The sequence below is a fragment of the Vipera ursinii genome (assembly GCF_947247035.1).
Source record: "Vipera ursinii genome assembly, chromosome: 2".
Lineage (NCBI taxonomy): Eukaryota > Metazoa > Chordata > Lepidosauria > Squamata > Viperidae > Vipera > Vipera ursinii.
Window position 1 is genome coordinate 195,953,733 of NC_139513.1, and position 21,590 is coordinate 195,975,322.

At 47.3% G+C, this 21,590-nt stretch overlaps 1 protein-coding gene across 1 annotated transcript; it reads left to right on the forward strand.

The window, feature by feature from the left end:
- Window positions 1-131: 131 nt before the first annotated feature.
- LOC310634939 (GATOR2 complex protein WDR24-like) lies at window positions 132-11,936 on the forward strand (the record flags this gene model as incomplete). The annotated part of the gene is given in 9 exon segments (XM_083353475.1): window positions 132-340; window positions 1,610-2,285; window positions 3,087-3,202; window positions 4,546-4,585; window positions 4,587-4,668; window positions 7,640-7,744; window positions 8,181-8,512; window positions 10,701-10,885; window positions 11,740-11,936. Coding segments are annotated over 9 exon segments (1,914 nt in total). The 3' UTR covers window positions 11,909-11,936.
- Window positions 11,937-21,590: the final 9,654 nt, after the last annotated feature.

The window sequence follows — 21,590 nt, forward strand, 5'->3', positions numbered from 1 at the left end:
GTAGAACAAGGCTCTCCAAGCTTGGCAACTTTTAAGACTTGTGGCATGCATGCATGGCTGGCTGAGGAATTCTGGGACTTGAAGTTCACAAGTCTTAAAGTTGCCACATTTGGAGAGCCCTGAGGCAGAAGATGAACCTGATGTGGTTTCTACCTCCTTCAGGTCAGTCAGAAAGCGTGTGTGATGTCCAGTTTAGTATCTGTGACTACTTCACCTTTGCTGCCACCTTTGAAAATGGCAACGTTCAACTGTGGGATATTCGCCGGCTGGATCGCTACGAAAGGATGTTCACAGCCCACAACGGACCTGTATTCTGTTGTGATTGGCATCCAGAAGACAGGTATGAACACCTGTGTATGTGTGTGGATGGGGGGTGTCTTTTCTGTCTCGGATGCTTTTCTCTGCCTGCCTTGCTTTGTAGCACCTTAGAATTAGAATAGAGCTGGAAGGGACCTTGGAGGTCTTCTAGTCCAGCCCCCTGCTCAAGCAGGAGGACCTACACCATCTCAGACAGGTGACAGAGCATCTTCTGACAGAACAATCTGGGATTCTGCTTTCAGCAGCTTGTTCAGTTCCCCTCGCTTTGTGCAACTTCTCTGCAAAGCATTTTGTTTGGAAGTGTACGTTGCTCTTCATATTTTAAGCATCATTTTGCCCCTTCAGACCTTACAACCATTATTGGGACTAGCATTTCTATCATAAGTTCTTGCTGGTTCAGCTAGATTTTTACCATTTTTAAGGTGGTTGTTAAGCAAATCACCGTTTTTGTTAAGCCAACCACACAGATATTAAGCAAATCCTGTTTCAAGATTGCATCTTGGGTGCTTGGCGACCGGCTCACCTTTACAGCCATTTGCAGTGTCCTGCGGACACATGACCACAATTTGCAATGTTGTTGCTATGTTCCTACTTCTGATTTTCAGCCACTGCCACCCACCACTCAGTGATGAAAATTGATTACCCTAATAATTGCCATAAAAAAGGAGAAAAAAAATGGGACTAGTCACATGATGCTTTGACTTGTGACTGTAATGACTTATGATCGTAATTCCCAGCTCAATTCTGGTCATAAGTCAAAGACTAACTCTAGCATCTAGAACAGTGCGCCCCTCCCCCAACCTTTTGGGCACCAGGGACCGGATCTGTGGAGACAGGAAGGGGTGTGGTTTCACATGCTGCGTGCATCCCACAAATGGGGCTTCAGCTTGCTTGCGCAGCCTGTTTTCTGGCATGCTGCGGACCGGTGCTGGTCTATAGACTGGGGGTTGAGGACCCCTGACCTAGAAGACTGTTAGTTCTCCAGTCCTGCTGCAGCAACTTAAGAGATTGTGGCTGAACAAAGAGTCTGACAAAGAGTCTCCTAAACTCTTTGTGTTTTCACGTCTATGGAGATTCTCAGTCATCCAGGTCACAGCTATCCCAAAGTTGCTTTTTTTACAAGGCAAACTGGACTTTCTTGTTTTTCTCTGAAGACGTTTCGCTCCTCATACAAGAAGCTTCTTCAGCTTCTTGGATGAGAAGAGCAACGTCTTCAACGAAAAACAAGGGAGTCCAGTTTGCCTGGCAAAAGACACCCCTCTGGGATACCTTTGCCTTTTTCTTTCGTTAGAGGCTGGTTGGCCACAGGCGGCCGAGATAAGATGGTGAAAGTCTGGGACATGAGCACCAACCGGGCCAAAGAGATCTACTGCGTGCAAACGATTGCCTCTGTTGCCCGGGTCAAGTGGAGGCCTGAGTGCAAGCACCACATTGCCACTTGCTCCATGATGGTGGACCACAACATCTACGTCTGGGACATCTGGCGCCCGTTCATCCCCTCTGCCATGTTTGAGGAGCACAAAGACGTCACCACTGGGATCGTCTGGCGTCATCTGCACGACCCTTACTTCCTCCTCTCGGGATCCAAGGACAGCACTCTTTACCAGCACATCTTCAAGGACGCCAGCCAGCCGATCAAACGGGTGAACCCGGAGGGTCTCTGCTACAGCCTCTTTGGGGACCTGGCTTTTGCGGCCAAGGAGAGCCTCGTTTCCTCGAACCGGAAGCCCTACCTTGGGGACCGCCGCCATCCCATCTTCTTCAAGCGGAAGCTGGACCCGGCGGAGCAGTTTGAGTTCATCTCCTCCCTCAGCGCCCTCAGCGTCTTCGAGGCAGACGCCGGGTGCGATGCCAGCAGCATGGAATGGTTCGTGCGAAGTGCCAAGCAGTACCCCCTGAGCGGGCGACCGCTGGCAGAGCTGTGTGACCACAACGCCAAAGTAGCCAAAGAGCTTAAGCGCAACCAGGTAAAGTTCCACCCCTTAATATGGCTGTTCCAGGTCAGGGCTTCCTCCCTTAGGGCAGTGTTCCTTCTACGGATAGTTAGGACTGCAGAAGAAACCGTCGCAACCAGCCTGCCTTCCATTGAGGACCTGTATCCTGCATGAGCAAGAAAGAGGGCTGTGGAAATATCTACGGAGCCCTCACATCCTGGACATAAACTGTTTCAGCTTCTCCTCTCAGGATGCCGCTATAGGGCATTGTTCGCCCAAACAGCTAGACACAAAGATACGTTTTTCCCCTGTGCTGTCACTCTGCTGAACATCTAATTCCCACAGCACTTTCTTAGTCCTAAAGATATTGTGGTACGTTTAGGACTAAGTAGGGCTACATTGTTATTATCCTTCTCTTCTTTCTCATCTTCTCATTTCTCATCTTCTCATCTTTCCTACTATCTTCTCCTGTTGGTACTTTGCGATTTATCACTTCTGGTTTGTACCTTATAATTAATGATTGTAAATACTGTATGCTTTATGATCTGTGACATGTCACTTTGTTGTACACTGAGAGCTTATGCACCGGAGATAAATTCCTTGTGTGTCCAATCACAGATGGCCAATAAAGAATTCTAGTCCAGTCTAGTCTACATTCCACTCCAACAGGTGGACTTCAACTCCCAGAATTCCCTAGCCAGCATGGGAATTAAAATCCACACCTCTTAAAAGTGGCTAAGGTTGAGAGACAGTCTGCTAGAGGGTTGGTTTACAGTCCTTCAAATGACAGACCTAGCCGGTAGTTTCTTAGCCTTTTCTGTTCTTTTTCTCCAGGTTGCTCAGACATGGACAATGCTCCGGATTATTTATTCAAGCCCTAACATCGTCCCTGCCACGAACCTCAACCACAGCCTGGAGAAAAGTAGTTCTAGCCTTCCACTCATGAATAGGTAAAGAGAAGGGGAGGGGGTTGCATTGCGGGACATGTGCTCTCAAGGGTGACTTGGGGCAAATGCAGGTGAGGCCCTGTAGCCCCCATTTAGATTAGGAATCTGGGAGCCTAAGTCCACCCATCTTAAAGATGTCAAGGTTGAGAAACATTGCCTAAAGACTCTGGAACAGCCAATCCTTGGAGGTTTTGTCAAATGCCAACAGGAAATATTACAAAATGGTAAATCAAATAATTCAGAGATATTGCTGATTAGTCTGTATGTGTTTGTAATGATGATATAGTGTGGGTAAGCCTGGTTCTTGGTCATGGTTATATTAAATATGGAACACGAGCATTCTTGGCTGCCCTATTATTTTTAATTTGGGTTGTTTTTGCTGTTGTTTTCTTTTGTTGGCTACCCAGAGTCATGTATATAAGATCGGTAGCCACCTAATATCATTGTTTTGGTTCATAAATACACTCAGCCAGATGGTAGACTGGATTTTTGGTATTTTATATTTGCCTATTGAGTCCTTTCCAAGGACCTGTTGCCATGATTACATGAGATTTCTAAGCTGCCCAGCAACTCTGGGCAGTTTAAAAAGGTAAAGGTAAAGGTTCCCCCACACATGCGTGCTAGTCGTTTCCAACTCTAGGGGCCGGTGCTCATCTTCGTTTCAAAGCCGAAGAGCCAGCGCTTGTCCGAGGATGTCTCCATGGTCATGTGGCCAGCATGACTAGATGCCAAAGGCACACGGAACGCTGTTACCTTCCCACCGTAGTGGTCCCTATTTTTCTACTTGCATTTTTTACGTGCTTTCGAACTGCTAGGTTGGCAGAAGCTGGGACGAGTAACAGGCGCTTACTCTGCTACGCGGCACTCGGGATTCGACCTGCCAAACTGCCGACCTTCTGATCGACAAGCTCAGCGTCCTAGCCCACTGAGCCACCGCATCCCTTTTAGCAACAGGTTACTTACACCTTAAAATCCCACCCACCCAACCATCACATTCTGACATATAGGTAGTCCTCAAATTACAACCATTCATTTAGTGATCGACAAGCTCAGCATCCTAACCCACTGAGCCACCGCGTCCCGCAGTTTACAAATTGTTAAAACATTAAAACTAGAAAACGACAGAAAGTAAACGAAACATGGTAGAGATAACAAAGCAAGATAGGAACAAAGAAAAAGAAGAAATTATGTTAAATAGTTAGAGATAGCTCAGCTGGTGACAAGCTCAGAATTAAGAACCATCGCACTTACCCAAAATTGCAAGCATTGCGGACACAAAGAAGAAGGGGAGTATGGGAAGGAAATTTTTACGATGGACTACTCAGCCTTTTCTGCTTTTCTCCCAGCTTTAACTTGAAAGATATTCCCTCTGGAATAGGCACTGAAGTCACGGCTGGAGAGGACCAAGGGGGAGAGCCGTCCCGAAGCCATTGTCATGGATTCATCCTCAACTCTGATCAATAATGATGGTGAGCAGACCTAGAAGCGGGGGTGGACAGCTGTACAAGGGAACTGGGTATATTCAGTCCAGGCAAAAGAGGGCCGAAGAAGCGAAATACAGAAGAAGCAAAAATACAGTTGGGACCCAGAATTTCTGTTGCCAAGCAAGGCAGTTGCTAAGTCAGCCTTAGTCAGCCTAAGTCAGCCTTTTATGACCTTTCCGCCCTGCTTGTTGAGTGAACCACTGCATTTATTAAGTGAATCACGTGATCATGGATCCAGCTTTCCCCATTGACTTTCTTTGTTGGAAACTGGCTGGGAAGGTCGCCAATGGCGGTCAAGTGACCCCAAGATGCTGCAGCCATTGTAAATACATGCTGGCGGCCAAGCACCTGAATCCTGGTCACGTGACATGGGGATGCTGCGATGGTTATGCGTGCAAGAACCAGTTACACTTTTTCAGTGCAACTGTAACTTCAAAAGGTCATTAAACAAATGGTTATAAGTCGAGGACTACCTGTATGACACCATTCATACCCAAAGAGGGGTTTCCTAAAAGAAGCTACAATCTCCTTTTAGTATCTAGGACGTGGAACAATGGATCCATGCTAGGTGAAGGCAGATTCTGTTTTAAAATACAGTTTTCCTTTAAAAAACCCCCCTTCCCCCTCCCTCCTCCCCTCCCTACCTCCCCCCTATCTCCCCCCCTCCCCCTCTCCCTCCTCCCTCCCCTGCCTCCCCCCCTACTTCCCCTCCTCCCCCCCTCCCCCCCCGACTTCCCAGAGCAAAATACAAGGTATATATCTAAAAAGCAATCATAAACAATCATATACTAACAATTATAAACTCTAAAATCCATCACTCTCTAGCTTATATAGAGTAAACCAATCCTTAATAATACTAAATACGTATAATGAACTAAAATAAAAGAAAACTAGCGTCATTCCCATCTATGTTCTTCCACAATTCACTATTTCCTAAACAAATTCTCATTTACACATCACAAACACCTATCCCTATTAACCTCTCTAGCCAAAATAGGCTATAATAGATAGTTCTTACACAAATTAACCCACATTAACCCACAAAACTTTCTTCATCTTCCTCTATAGTAAGTTGTCCATTAATTCCAAATTGAAGATTCTGTTACCATACATATCATCCCAAAACTCTTAAAAACACAACTACCACTTGACTGTAAGTATGTTGTGGAAGTTCCATAGATTTCTACTGGTCTTATTTTTTTATCTTTTTTGAGCGTTTTAAGGCAGCACGCGTCACCCTCTGTTCTCTAGGATCATCCAAAAGAGTTGCAGCTTGATCTCCTCCTGTACCATTCTCGTCTATCTGTCCATCTTCATCCTCTTGATGTTCTCCTTCTCCAGATCCCTCTGCAGCTTCCAAAAGTGTTGATGGGGTTGCTTTTAAGACATTGTTGTAAAAATCATGCGCTTGCTTCACAGTACCCAAACAGTACCTTTTGCCTTCATACATGAAGCTCAACCCAGCTGGGATCTCCCATCTGAACCTTATATCTCTTTGCTTGAGCTCTTGCACAAGAAATATAAAGTCCTTCCTTCTCTTTAAAATCTTTGGAGGAATTTCTTTTAGAACCAAAACTTCTTGACCATCAATCACAACTTTAGTATCATAGGCAGCTTGTATAACTTCATCTCTAATTTCCCTCTTTACAAAATAAACCACCACATCTCTAGGCAACTTTCTCTGTTTAGCAATCCACGAGTTCACACGAAACACTTTGTCCATGCCTTGTTTTATTTCAGATGCTGGATGGTTCAATACCACCTCAAAAGCCTCAGAAACCAGCTGCTTTAAATCTTCCTTAATATTCTCTTTTAAGCCTCTAATTCTAACAGCAAACTGCATCTGGTAAAATTGAGCCAGACTCAGTTCGCTATCCATTTTGTCTTTTAAATCTTCAATTTCCAATACTTTTGCTTCTAATATAGCATTCTTTTGAGTCAGATCTTCCACTTTGTCATCCAGCACCTCCACACATTTAGCTACTTTATGCACTGAGGACAAAATGTCTACCTTCATCTCTCTGAATTTCTGTTCCATCCTTTCTTCCATTCTCTGCTCCAATTTCTCCAATTTCTCCTCCATCTGTACAAATTTAACACCCATTGACTCCAAAATTAACTGGGTATGTTTTTCAAGATCCTTCAATGTCAATACATCGGGAGAATGCAACGCCTGCAGTAATGATTGTTGTTGCACCGGAGAATTTCCAGCACTCCGAAAAGTTCTAGGGGGAGGTTTAGCCGCCATCTTTTACTTACAATTGTGACGCACTTTCACTTTAAGTTTTAAGCAAAGTCCATCAAGCTCGAGAGTAAAATAAAATAATCCTCTTCATCTCTTCATCTTTCCCTCTTGTACTGCTCTGCCTGCTCTTTTCCTTTCATAGTCTCTCCTTCAAGCAGGGATGGTCGCAGACGCCTGGCTCTGCTCCATGAAGTCCGGAGCAGAGACGCTAGCCAGCTGGGAGCAGCCCAGGCTACGGGGGAGTTCAATCCATCAGCCGCCCAAGCTCCAAGCTCAGGCGGCCCCGGAGAACTCGACCCCTACCTGGGGGCTCACCCCCTCCTCTTCTCCTGAGGAGGGGGCTTCAAATTCGCCCGAACAGCTGATCGGCGCTGTTTCGGGCGAAAAATCACACAGCTGAGCCGCGGGCAGCCCGGGAAGGCTGTCTCCGGCGCCGCGGAGCCACCGGAAGTCTGTATGCTCCAGGTGAAGGCAGATTCTGATCAAACTTCTAAGTAGCCAAGTGGCTTGACAGCCAATCTTGGTGGAAGGAATGAACTTCTCTCAATTGTTTTTGTTCAAGTGGAGTCTAGACAGGCACTAGACTGCCACTGATCAGAGGTGCTTTAATCTGAACTCCTGCACTGAACAGGAAGCTGAATTCTGTGGCCAAAACAGCCCCATCCAATTCTATGTCTCTACTTGTAAGCATTTTTTTTTCTGGATGTCTAGAGAACGAAGAGACAGAAGGAAGTGACGTTGCTGCCGATTATCTCCTGGGCGATGTGGAAGCTGATGAAGATGATCTGTACATGATGGACCATGAGAATCCTCACAGTGTGTGTCTGTCCTACTTTAATGCCTAACCTGTTGTTTTTTTTCTCTCTTTGCAGAGCAGAGAGATTGGAGAAGAAGGGATTGTAGGAGAGTAAGCAGGCACACAGTGGGGGATACAAGGCGGGTTTATCAAAGCATGCTTGTGGCTGTTGGGTGTCTGTGCATTGCTTTGGATGTGTATTCTCTGTTGTGTGCCTGCTTACTCTCTTGTAATCCCTTTCTCTCCATTGAACGTAAATAAAAACATTCCTTTTTCATTATCCAGTGCTCGTTGAGCACTCCAAAGGGCAGAGTGATTAGGAGGCAAACAAAAGATGACAGTGTGAAACCAATTAGTTTTATGAGCTATATAATATAATTTTATATAGGGGGGGAAGAATTGGAGTGGTTTGAGTCCGCTTTCTTTCTCCTTCATGGTTCCATGTCTTTCCTGCAGCCGAAGAACAAGAGTACATCCTTCCCCAGGAAGGCTTCCCTTTGTGCCACGAGATTGTAGACAACCCCTCTGCACTGGACCACCTGCAGGACAAAGCCGACTTGCCCCACGTCAGTGACAATGAGGCGGAGACCGTTTCTCTCCTGTGGAATCATTCTCTCATTTACATTTCACACTCCCTATACGAGAACCGCCTGCCGGCCGATTTCTTCAACCCCATTGTCCGTGACATGCTGCTCATCTATGCCGAGCAGGGAGATGTCCAGATGGCCGTGTCGATCCTGATTGTGCTGGGGGATCGCATCAAGAAGGGGATTGATGACCAGACACAGGTACCTATATCCAATGCTTTTCAACCTTCTCACCCATTGTACCACTTTTAGGATATGGCAACATCCGAGTACCACCAGTCGCCTAGCAAGGTGTCAAAAACTTGATGGCCAAAAAAAAGGGGGAAAAGTGATGAAGTACAGGTAGTCCTTGACTTACAACAGTTCGCTTAGTGACTGTTCAAAGTTACAATGGCACTGAAAAAAGTGCCCCCCAAGCCACAGCTGAGCAAGACATCTGCCTGCCCGCCCGGCGGTGCTCTTCCTCCTATCCGAGGTTTTCATTGTTGTGAGCATTTCTGTTCAGGATTGGCAGCGGGGGTGGAGTGGGGGGGAGTTTGGTTTTTATTCCTCCCTCCTCCGTCTGCTGGGTGGTTGCAGCAGGTTTTGGTCACTTCACATAACCCTGGGACACTGTGACCATCATAAATATGAATCAGTTGCCAAGCATCTGAATGTAAACCACAAGACCCTGGAGATGCTGAAACATTCCAGCTGATCGGCGCTTCTTTTGGGATCAGCAGAAGCGCCAGGATCAGCGCCGAGCTCCAGCTGGAGCCTGGCGCTGATCTTGGCGCTTCCGCTGAGCCCTGACAACCCCGATGAAGCGCTGATCCTGGCACTTTCGCTGAGCCCTGACAGCCCCGAAGAAGCGCTGATCTTGGCACTTTCGCTGAGCCCTGACAGCCCCGAAGAAGCGCTGATCCTGGCACTTTCGCTGAACCCTGACAGCTCTGCAGCTCCAGCCTTCTCTCGCTCAGGCTTGTGCGGTGCTGCCACCAGTTCAGCTCATTCCCCTGCCCCGCTACCACTTTTCTAGGATGGTCGTGTACCACCTGCCAGGTGCCAATGTACCACAGGTGGTACCCGTACTACTGGTTGAAAAGCCCTGCCTATATCCACAGATATCAGTCAAGCACCAGCTATGTCTCCTGTCCCGGTAGGGGGCGCTAGAGAAAAAACCTTGCCCGCTGCTGCTGCTTTTCCTGACCACGGCTTCCTCTTTACTTGCCCTACTCAAGTGATAGACTTAGGAAAAGGAATACAAGTAGTCCTTGACTTACAAACTGGTCTGTTAGTAACCATTTGTGGTTACGCTCAACCTTACGACCCAGATCCAAACTTCCGGTGATCACGGTCCTCCCCTCTTCAGTCACACGTCTAAAGTTTGGGCATTCAACAATTGGGCCGCATTCATTACCTGAACGTGTTTTACTGCAGTTTTGCCAAAAAAATGGCATTTTGGGGGGTGGGGTTTGCCAAAACTGCAGCCGTAGTGAACCAATGGTTCATTTAATGACTGCAGCAGTTGCTCAACGACTCCTGCAAAAGAGATCATTTGGCTCACACGTCGTTTGACTTCTCCCAACGTCTGGTTTTAGAAAATGGCCAAACTCCCGTGTGAAAGGGTCGCCATCTTGGAAGGTTTCCGCTGTTTAACCTGTTGCATTGGGCACCTCTGCCCTCCTTCCATGGCACCTAAATAGTTGCCACTTGGTGACTTTGCATTTGCTGACTGCCGCTCGGCTAAAACCAGGGTGGAACCCATGTCAGTCCATTTTCATGTGCAGAGAAAATGTCTTACTGCTGCGTTCCTTTTTCCTTCCACCCCACCAGTTGAACATCCCGGTGAGATCCTCCAATTTTAATTTAGCCATGTTTTTGAGCCAAAAAAAGCAAACATGTCAATACGGAGAGCCCCCGACTCTCTCATTTTAACGCAGGCCGGAATTTCTGTCGTAAGTCATGCAGTTGTATGTCAAGGCGGCCACATGACCGGAATAATTTTACGATTTTTTTTGTTGTTGTTTTTGCTGCAGTTATTAAGCCCGTTAATGCACTCCTGCGATCTTGTTTTGCAAGGAAAGGGTTGAAAAAAAACACTAAAATGCATTGTCGGTCATCCCATTCAGTCATCTAGCCTCCTAAATTGTGGTCACAGGACCACGGAACTGGCCACAAAGGTGAACTGGTTGCCAAGTGCCTGCAATGCAGCCCTGTGTCCGTGGGGGTGGTAGAGCCGTTGGAATTCCAGATCTGGGTCGTAAGTAGCTTTGGGTGGTTCCGTCATAACTTCACATGTTATGCTAAGCAAAGATTACCTGCATAAATGCTTCCGAGTCTTGGGAGAAGCATGCAACGGCTTCTGACATTCGGGATGCCCCAATATCATGATCTTCCGTTTCCACAGGAACATTGGTACATGTCCTACATTGACCTGCTGCAGCGGTTCCAGCTGTGGAACATCTCCAACGAAGTGATCAAGCTGAGCACCTGCAGGGCCATCCACTGCCTCAACCAGGCTTCCACCACCCTGCACATCAACTGCAGCAATTGCAAGCGGCCCATGAGCAACAAGGGCTGGATCTGTGACCGGTGAGAAGCTCACGGCTGCTAACACACAGCCTGCATGTGGTACAGCTAATCCTCGATTGGCAGCTTGGTTAGTGACCGTTCAAAGTTACAACAGCACTGGAGAAAGTGACTTATGACCATTTGTCACACTTAACGACTGTTGCAGTATCTCCCTGTGGTCACGTGATCAGATTTCGGATGCTTGGCAATTGGCATGTACTTACGACAGTTGCAGTGTCCTGGATTCATGTGATCCCCTTTTTGTGACCTTCCGACAAGCAAAGTCAGTGGGGAAGCCGGATTCACTTAACGACCGTGTTACTAATATAACAACTGCAACCATTCACTTAACCCCTGCGGCAAAAAAAGAGTCATACAATGGGGCAAAACCTGCTTAGCAAATGTCTCACTTAACAACAGAAATGTTGGGCTCATACGTCGAGGACTACCTGTATTTCTTCTCCAAAGCTTGTGAAATAGCCTAGGGCTGAGATGAGAAAGAAAGAAAGAAAGTCAGAGACAGAGAAAGAAAGAGAAAAAAGAGTCAGAAACAGAAAGAAAGGCAGAGAGAGGGGAAAAAAAGAAAGAAAAAAAGGCAGAGAAAGAAAGGCAGAGAGAAACAGGCAGAGAGAGAGAAAAAAGAAAGAGTCAGACAGACATAAAGAAAGAGAAAAAGTCAGACAGAGAAAGAAAGTCAGAGGCAGAGAGAGAAAAAAAAAAGAGAGAGAGAGAGAGAGAGAGAGAATGGGTCAAATAACAGGCTGAGCTTCATAACTGAAGAAAGATTGGAATGACGCTGGGGCTTGAGGCTCTGCTCTTCCCCTGCAACCCTAGCTGTGTCCTTCAGCCGCTTCTCTCTTTGTGGTCTCTTCCAGGTGCCGGCAGTGTGCTAGCATGTGTGCCGTGTGCCACCATGTGGTCAAGGGCCTCTTTGTGTGGTGCCAAGGCTACAGTCACGGTGGTCATCTGCAGCATATCATGAAATGGCTGGAAACCAGCTCCCACTGCCCTACAGGATGCGGTCACGTTTGTGAATACACCTGAATTTAAAAAGAATGTTTATGTCCGTTCAGCCCCCCCCCCCAAAAAAAACCTGGGTGCTACCTAGAACTGAGAAGCTCACTTTGGGGGTGGGGGGCTGCAAAGTCGCGTGGTCACACAGAGAGACGGACACTGGAGCTGGGTAGCAACTTCTTTATTGGATCAGGAATGAAGCTGGGGCAAAGGGGGTTACCTAGCGTCTCTTTATCCCTGCCCAGGTGAATCGCAACCAATAGATTCAAACCTGGGCTTCCCGCCAGTGCAGGTGGCCAATGGATTTAAACCCTGGCTTCCCGCCAGAGCTGACCATGCCCTGGGGCTGTCAACGGCTTGCTCTATTCAGGCTTTCCCGCCAAAAGCGGTTATAGCCTGGAGCTGTCCAGCCCCCGGCTGTGCTAACATTCCGTGTATGCTTAAGAGCATACACTACACCCCTTCCCCCATAGTGAGGGATTAACCTCTGTCATTCTGTCTCCCATAACTATATACACTTATTTACATCTATACACAGAATTTACATTTGTTTAATTCCCAGTTATGCCTCCCCTAAGAACGCACATAGTCAGCGAGGTAGCTTGGAGCCTTGTGAGGTCTGCTTGACCTCCTTGGGACTGGTTCCCCCAGTGGTATGGTGCTGTTTCTTGTCTCTCTTCCTTGCTGTTGTTGTGGTGGTGGATTGTGGTGTGTATGTGTGTGTGTTGAGGTGCCTTGGCTTTGCGTTACGCTGGGTTCTGGTGACTGCCTGGTCTCCCTGTCTGTCTCCTGCCTGGGGTGGGGTTGCCTCTGTGTCCCTCTGGTGACCCTCCTGGGTGTTTGTGTTAGTGTTGGCTCCTCCTCCTCAGCCCCCAGTGTGTCCTCAACAACGCTTTCTGGAGCCCTTTTCCTCAGCTGCCTCAGTCCAGCTGCCTCAGTCCAGGTGCCTCTTCCAACAGAGTCCCCCCTCCACCCTTACCTTGTAGGAAAGGGGTCCTGTTTGCTCTAGTATTTCCCCTGGAACCCATGGATGACCTGAACTATAGTTCCTTGCCCAGATGGGGTCCCCCATGTTAAAATTTGTTTTGATGTTAGGGGTCCCGGCGTCTGCTGCTACTCTGTCTGGGTGCAGCCTGTCCAGCGTTGTTATTAGGCATCTGCCCCATCTGAGTTCCACTGGGCTTTTGCCTGTGGCTGTGCAGGGTGTTGCATGTTGGTGTAGGAGGAAGGTGGCCAGTCTTTGCTTCCAATTCCCCTGCACTTTGCGCTTGAGGGCGTCCTTTGTTGTCCGCACGAATTGCTCTGCCAACCCATTACTGGCCGGGTGAAAAGGAGCCGAGGTGGCGTGTCTAATCCCCAAGGTCCTCAGGAACACCTGAAAATCTGATGAGGTAAATTGTGTTCCATTATCTGACACGATCACGTCTGGCAGACCATGAGTTGCAAACATTCCCCTTAAAGCTTGAATGGTTCCTGCTGAGGTCATGTTGCCCACGGGCATCACCTCCAGCCATTTGGAATGACTGTCTACTGCTACCAGAAATGTGTGTCCTTGGAATGGTCCCGCATAGTCTATGTGTACCCTGGACCATGGGGTGTGTGTTTCCTCCCACTTGTGAACTGGTGCATGTGGTTGTTCTGGCCGTGACCTCTGGCACGTGTAGCACCCAGCTACTAACCCTTCTATCTCCTTGTCCAACCCTGGTCACCACAGGTAGCTCCTTGCCAGGGCCTTCATTCTTACCACTCCTGGGTGGCCCTCATGCAGTGACTGGAGGACTCTTTCTCTAAGCTTTGTGGGAATGATGACTCTACTTCCCCACAACAGGCACCCCTTGTGTGTTGATAGTTCATGTCTTCTTGAAAAGTATGCAGTGAACTCTTGCCCTGGTGATTTGTCCTGCCACCCACTGCTTACCCATGATTGTATCCTGCTTAGAACCTTGTCCTTGGGGGTCTCTGAGGCTACATCCTTTGCGTTAAGGGGGCATTCTGGCAGCTCCAGTATTGCCAATATTTGGGTAGCAGGTGCGGGGTCCAGCTCAGTATCCCTTAGGGGGAGTCTGCTGAGGCCATCTGCGTGCCCCATCTCTTTGCCTGGTCTGTGTACCAGCTTGCAGGAATATGCTGACAGGAAGATGGACCAGTGTAACATCCTGGGTGATAGAATTTGTGGTGTCTGCTTTTCCGTTGTGAACAACCCTAACAAAGGCTTATGATCAGTATATATTAGGAATTCCCTACCATATAGGTAGTCCTGCAACCACTGCCAGTGCCTCCTTGTCTATCTGTGCGTAATTTCTTTCTGTAGCTGACAGGGTTCTTGAGTAGTAGGCGATGGGGGCCTGAGTTCCATCCTCCCTTAAATGGCTGAGCACTGCCCCAATCCCATAAGGGGATGCATCGCATGCAAGGCAGATTGGCTGGTCTTCCCTGAAGTGCGTGACTGTAGCATTACCTGCTAACAGGTTCTTAAGTGTTTGGAATGCGTTTGTGTGTGCGTCAGTCCAGTCCAAGGATGCTTGCTTGTCAAGCAACCTTTGTAGAGGTTCTGCAATTGTTGCTTTGTGTGGCAGGAATGCGTGATAAGAATTGAGGAGGCCCAGGAATGCCTGCAACTCAGACTTGGTTTTGGGAGCTGGGGCTTCTTTAATTGCCCTGACTTTGGATGCAGATGGGTGGATGCCTTGAGCATCAATCCTGAACCCCAGGAACTCTGTCTCAGCTACCCCAATCTTGCATTTTTCCCTTTTGAGTCTCAGCCCTGCTTCCCTGAACCTCTCTAGCACTGCTTTCAATCGGGTTGCCAAAACGTCCTCGGAGCTGGCTGCAATTAGGACGTTGTCGAAGTAAGGGCAAACCCCTGGTATTCCCTTGAGGGTCCTTTCCATCACCTCCTGGAAGATTCCAGGAGCTACGCTGACCCCGAACTGCAACCGGTCTACCCGGAACGCCCCTTTGTGTGTGATTATTGTTTGTGCTTTAGCAGCCTCTGGGTCTACCGGCAGCTGCTGATAAGCTTGGGCAAGATCCAGTTTCGCGAACACCGCCCCGCCTTGCAGGGACGCCAGGATGCTGCTTACCGCGGGGACCAGGTAGGAATGGGCACTCAAAGCTTGGTTAATGGTCCCCTTATAGTCAGCGCAAATTCTAATCTCGCCATTTGCTTTGAGCGGCGTTACGATGGGGGTTTCCCATTCTGCTCCATCGACTGGCGTTAATACCCCCTGGTCTACCAGCTTATCCAATTCCCACTCTATCTTGTGTTTTAGCGCAAACGGGACTCTCCTAGCCTTCATTCTGATGGGCTGAACCTGGTTGTTTAATTTAAATGAAATTGGGGACCCGGTGTATCTCCCTAACTGCTCAACACGTCTGCAAAGTCCTTGCAGATACCTTCAAGTGAAAGGCAGCTCCGCGTCTGGTGAATTCCCGTGATTCCAATGCCCAGCGCTTTGAACCACCCTAACCCCACCAGGCTGGTTCGCTGCCCTTCGACGACCAACACACTTAATTTGCCTGCAAACCCCTTGTACTGAACCATCACCCCGAACGTTAATGGGTGAATTTTGAAAGTCAGAGAGGGTCAGTCTGGACGGCCTCAAGAGAACCCGTTGGCCGCTCCGCTTGCAAATTTCCTTAAACGTTCTGGTGGAGATGATTGACACGGCTGACCCTGAGTCCAGTTCCATTGTGCAGGGAATCCCTTGCAGCTTCACCCTTAATTTTATTTTTGGGGTGAGTGTCGGAGGGCCCCCTGTTAAGCAAACGGCCGGCCGTCCCTCCGTGTGGCTGACCGTCAGTCTCGGCAACCGCTCCCCGGTACCTGTAGCAAGCTGGAACTCTGCTTCCACTTCGTGCAGGCTGTCCCGTTGCTTGCTCCTGCAGACCGCTGCGATGTGCCTGGTTTTTCCACATGCCCGACACTTTGCCGACTTGAATCTGCAGGTAGACTGGGGATGCTGTCCTCCGCAGCTTGCGCAACGGGTAGATCGGGAGCTGTTTGGGCCGCAGCCGGAGCACTGGGTAGACCGGGGTCCACAACCGCAATGCTAGGTAGCCCGGGGCCGGTTCGCACTGTAGCCAGGGAGTTGGGTAGACTGGGGGGCGATCGCTCCGCACCTGCACTCCTGGTACCTCAGGTCCGCCGCGGCTAGTCGTGGCTCCCTCACGTTGTCTCGGTTGGAGTTGGACTTAGGACTCCTAAGCTCCTCTCACAGTTGCTGCTATTCAGCCAGGTTTCACCCAATCTATATCTGTACTTTTTTTTTTCCTTGTGTGAGACTTGACTTTTCTTTACGTTGAATTTAGTTTTGTTAGACAGGGCCCAGTGTCCAAGTCTGTTGAAATCCACCTGGATTTTGAGCCTGTCATCTGGGGCGTTGGCTATTCCTGCCAGCTTAGTGTCATTGTTAGGGAGTTGAAGTCCACACATCTTAAAAGTTGCAAAGGTTGTGAAACACTACATTAGGGTATTAATGTACAAATGAAGAATGTTGTAACTTGGTTTGCTGAATCTCCATTTTTCCAAAATTTCTGCTCGAATGGATTTAAAAGGTAAAGGTTCCCCCGCACATGTGTGCTAGTCGTTTCTGACTCTAGGGGCCGGTGCTCATCTCCGTTTCAAAGCCGAAGAGCCAGCTTTTGTCTGAGGATGTCTCCGTGGTCATGTGGCCGGCATGACTAGAGGCCAAAGGCGCACGGAACGCTGTTACCTTCCCACCATAGTGGTCCCTATTTTTCTACTTGCATTTTTACATGCTTTCGAACTGCTAGGTTGGCAGAAGCTGGGATGAGTAATAGGCGCTCACTCTGTTACGTGGCACTCGGGATTCGACCCGCCAAATTGCCGACCTTTTGATCGACAAGCTTAGCGTCCTAACCCACTGAGCCACCGCGTCCCTTCTCGAATGGATTTACCGTGCAACAAAAGGGCATTTGATAGGAATTGCTCATTTTCAAATTGCTCTTTTCATCTTTGAAACACTCGGATTGCTTTATCAAATCTCACCCCTCAGTAAATCAGGTGGAAAATGGATTTTTGCTCTCCATCTGCTTTCCACCCTTTTAAAACCAGGGACCTCTTTTAATTGCTTTCTCCTACTTTTGCTCCTTGGGTGTCATATCCACATCTCATCTTTAAAAAAAAGATTTTTCTGCTTTGGGGTCATAAGACCTGGTGTCTTCCTGTTGGCAGAAACCAGCAGATGAACAGCATGAAGAGACATCTGTGTATTAAGTGTGTGGATATTTCTATGCGGTCCCCAGTTTTAGCATCATTGGGGGGGTGGTGATAGGTGCAGCTTTTCAGTTACCAAATTTGAAAGACCATGAGGGCAGTGAAGCATGTGCATGTGTTATAAAGAGCAAAAAAAAAACCTTTAAAAAGATTTAGGAAAAGCTACTGCTACCAAAACACCAGAAGGCAAGACAAGAAAATTAATTGAGAGAAGCAACTTATAACTAAGGAGAAATTTCCTAACAGAACAATTAATCGAAGGAAAGGGATTGCCCTCAGAAATTGTGGGTGCTCCAACACTGGAGGTTTTCTACAAGGGACTGGACAACCATTTGTCTGAAATGGTAGAGGGTCTCCTGCTTGAGCTGAGGCTTGGACTAGAAGACCTCCAAGGTCCCTTCCAACTCTTGTTATTCTGTTATTCCTGAGAACAATTAATGGAACGGCTTGCCTCCAGAAGACAAGGTTTTTAAGAAGAAACCACAGCCATGTATCTGAAATGGTAGAGGATTTGTTGCTTGAGTAAGGGGTTGGACTAGTAGGCATCTAAGGTGGCTTCCAGCTCTCTTAATCTGTTAAGAATAATGTCTATTACTGCTCTATGAACTCTTTAATCAAGGCTTCCCTATACAGGATGACGTTTTTCCTGATTCCTCTTCCCCCCCCCTTCTAACATGAAAGCATTGCTATGGAACAGCCATATGATCATTTATGAAATGGTCTGACCTGATTTTTAGCTGATGTTATGGAGATCAACTAAAGGGACGCGGTGGCTCAGTGGGTTAGGATGCTGAGCTTGTCGATCAGAAGGTCGGCAGTTTGGCGGGTCGAATCCCGAGTGCCGCGTAACAGAGTGAGCGCCTGTTACTCGTCCCAGCTTCTGCCAATCTAGCAGTTCGAAAGCACGTAAAAATGCAAGTAGAAAAATAGGGACCACTCTGGTGGGAAGGTAACAGCGTTCCATGCGCCTTTGGCGTCTAGTCATGCCAGCCACATGACCACGGAGACGTCCTCGGACAAGCACTGGCTCTTCAGCTTTGAAACGGAGATGAGCACCGGCCCCTAGAGTCGGAAACGACTAGCATGCATGTGCAGGGGAACCTTTACCTTTACCTTTATGGAGATCAACTACCTAGGATTTTATTTTTAGCCATTATTATACCCCTCTCATTTTAAAGAAAACCTTGCCAGCGGAACTTATAAGAAAATGCAACAATGAAGTATTTAAATTCAAAAGATTCAATTGAAAGACGAGAATGGAATAATGTCAGCCATTAAAATATAAATCTACATTGGAATGTCTCATCACTGAGACTGAAGTAGCATTGTGAAGATTTGGTTAGCAAGATTCGTCTTAGAGTTGGAAAATCCTGTTTCTGATTCTTTTTATTCAAAAAGTTTAAAATATAAATTCCAAAAAAACCCACCAAGGTTGGTTAGACTCTTGTCTACTCTTGATTATTTGTGTTGCTAGTTCCTTGATTCCTTGTTTCCTTGATTGTAAACAAGTGATACAATCAAGGAACTACCAACACAGACACAAAATCCAACTGTATACAACAGCCAATATATAATTAGTATATAAAAATAAGGGCAAACTCCATTCCCTTCTAGCACTGATGATATTACCTAGTTGGGTAATGAAATGTCTGGAAGAAAACAACCAAGCTCAGACAGCACTAAGGACCCCACAGTTCTCCTCCTCCCCCTCTTCCAACCCCATTCCCTTCTATTATTGATGATGTTACCTAGCTGGGTCATGAAATGTCTTCAAGAAAACAGCCACTAAGGACTCCACAGTCCTCCTCCTCCTCCTCCATTCCACACAGCCCACTCCCGTCTAGCACTGATGATGTTACCTAGTTTGGGTAATGAAATATCTGCAAGAAAACCACCAACCTCAGAGAGCACCAAGAACCCCACAGTTCAACCCTGAACTTCAAACTCTTCTAACTGTAAATACACAATCTGGACACCAGTCAGTCCTTTTAAAGCATTTCAGCATGCCTGGAAAAAGTGCCTCATCTTCACCTGTCCTTTCTCCTCCAAGGAGAGGTTGACCATGTCCAAGCACAATTCCTTTCAAATGGAATCAATGGAATCCCCTGGAACTGAAGGAGCTTCTTGGACGATAAGTGAAATGTTTTCCAGAACAAAACGCCGAGAAAGTCCAGTTGCCTTTTGGAAAAGGACCTTTGGGACAACCATAGCAGAATAACAAAGTTGGAAGGGACCTTGGAGGTCTTCTAGTCCAACAACCTGCTCAGGCAGGAAACCCTACCTACACCATTTCAGACAAATGGTTGTCCACGCTCAAAAACTTCCAGGCTTGAAGCATTCACAACTTCCGGAGGCAAGTTGTTCCACTGGTTAATTGTTGTCACTATCAGGAAATTTCTCCTGAGTTCCAGCTTTGATCTCTCCTTGATTAGTTTCCATCCGTTGCTTCTTGTCTTGCCTTCAGGTGCTTTGGAGAATAGCTTGACCCCCCTCTTCTTTGTAGCAGCCCCTCAAATATTGGAACACTGCTATCATGTCATCCCTGGTCCTTTTCTTCCCCACTAGACTACCTGCACCTAGTCATATGATTTAGCCTCCAGGACCCTGATCATCTTTGTTGCTCTTCTTTGCACTCTTTCCAAAGTCACCATTTCAGACAAATGGTTGTCCAGTCCCTTCTTAAAAACTTCCAGCGTTGGAGCATTCACAGCTTCTGGAGGCAGGTTGTTCCACTGGTTAATTGTTCTAACTGTTAGGAAATTTCTCCTTAGTTCCAGGTTGCTTCTCTCCTTGGTTAGTTTCCATCTGTTGCTTCTTGTCCTGCCTTTGGGCGCTTTGGAGAAGAGCTTGCCTCCCTCTTCTTTGTGGCAGCTCCTGAGATATTGGAAGACTGCTATCATGACACCCCTCGTCCTTCTCTTCATTAAACCAGACATACCCATTCCCTGCAACCGTTCCTTATATGTTTTAGCCTCCAGGCCCCTCCAACCATGACCTGGATGATTGACAATCTCCGTAGACACTGAGGAGCCATCAAGATGCCCAACGCCACCCTCTCCCTCTGGTGAAGGCAATGAGCTTGCTAGCTTCCAAGGGCAGCTGGTGTTCTAGAACCTGGTCATGTCAAGGGCCTCATTATGGGGAGGGGGTTCTGGAACCCCTGGACCAATCACACCCTTTTTTCCAAGAGGAGGGTTAAAGTGGAAGGCCTGGCAGCTCTTCCCGGTGCCTCCCCCTCTTTGAAAAAATGGATGATGCCTCTACTTCGGCAGGGTACCCCTATCGCCACATGGAGCGGAAGATGAGTGTGATGGCCTGTACGGTCTTCAACGAACTTCGGCTGGAAGGGAAGCTCTGCGATGTCATCATCAAAGTCAACGGGTGTGAATTCAATGCTCATAAGAACGTTCTCTGTAGCTGCAGCTCTTATTTTCGGTCAGTGCTCCCCGTCTCTTGAAAGGGATGTAAGCAGCCAGCCAGGCAGACATCAGGGCAAATAAGCATTGGATGATGGATTCTCTCATCTGGACAGCCTAATGGCTGTAGCTACCTGGAGTGGCCTCTAGCCAGACTGGTGGCATATAACTTTAATAATAAATAAACAGACCTTTTTGGCCCTGATTCTAGGAGTGAGAAATTCAAAGTGTGAGGATCTTTGTGCAGATCCGAAAAGGTGCTTCCCCCCCCAAAAGGCAACTGGACCTTCCTTCCTTCCTTCCTTCCTTCCTTCCTTCCTTCCTTCCTTCCTTCCTTCCTTCCTTCCTTCCTTCCTTCCTCTTTCTTTCTTCCTTTCTTTCTTTCTTTCTTTCTTTCTTTCTTTCTTTCTTTCTTTCTTTCTTTCTTTCTTTCTTTCTTTCTTTCTTTCTTTCTTTCGAAAATGTTTCACTTCTCATCCAAGAAGCTTCTTGAGTTGTAAGCTTCTTGGATGAGAAGCAAAATGCTTTCAAAAAAAACAACCACACAAAGTCCAGTTGTGGGGGGGTTTTTGGGAAAAATGTGCCTTTGGGACAACCGTGACCTGGAAGACGGAGAATCTCCACAGGTGTCTGTGGGGAAGAGTCTTTAGCCTCCTTGGAAATAACTCAGCCTTTAAAGTAAAACCCACAGATAAAGCATTTTAAGAAAAGATATTTGCCTTCTCGGTCTAAATAACATTCTAAAATAAAGAAGGGAGACTTTTAACTCTTCAACATTTGTACAGCTTGTGGACCCAAGGGATGTTCAATAACTGCTGTGCAAAAACAACAAGAACAACCACCCCATAATGCACAAGATAGAATCACAAAAAGCAAGAAGTGAGAATCTAGAGCAGTTTTCTCCACATTGGCAACCTCCAGATGTGATTATACACTACAATTAGAAAACATCTGGAGAACATCAAATTTGGGAAAGCTGATATACAAAAGGCAGACGGGGTTTGAATCTTGCTTTTTTAGGGGGGAAAATGGATCCCATAGAAATGATTTTAGGATA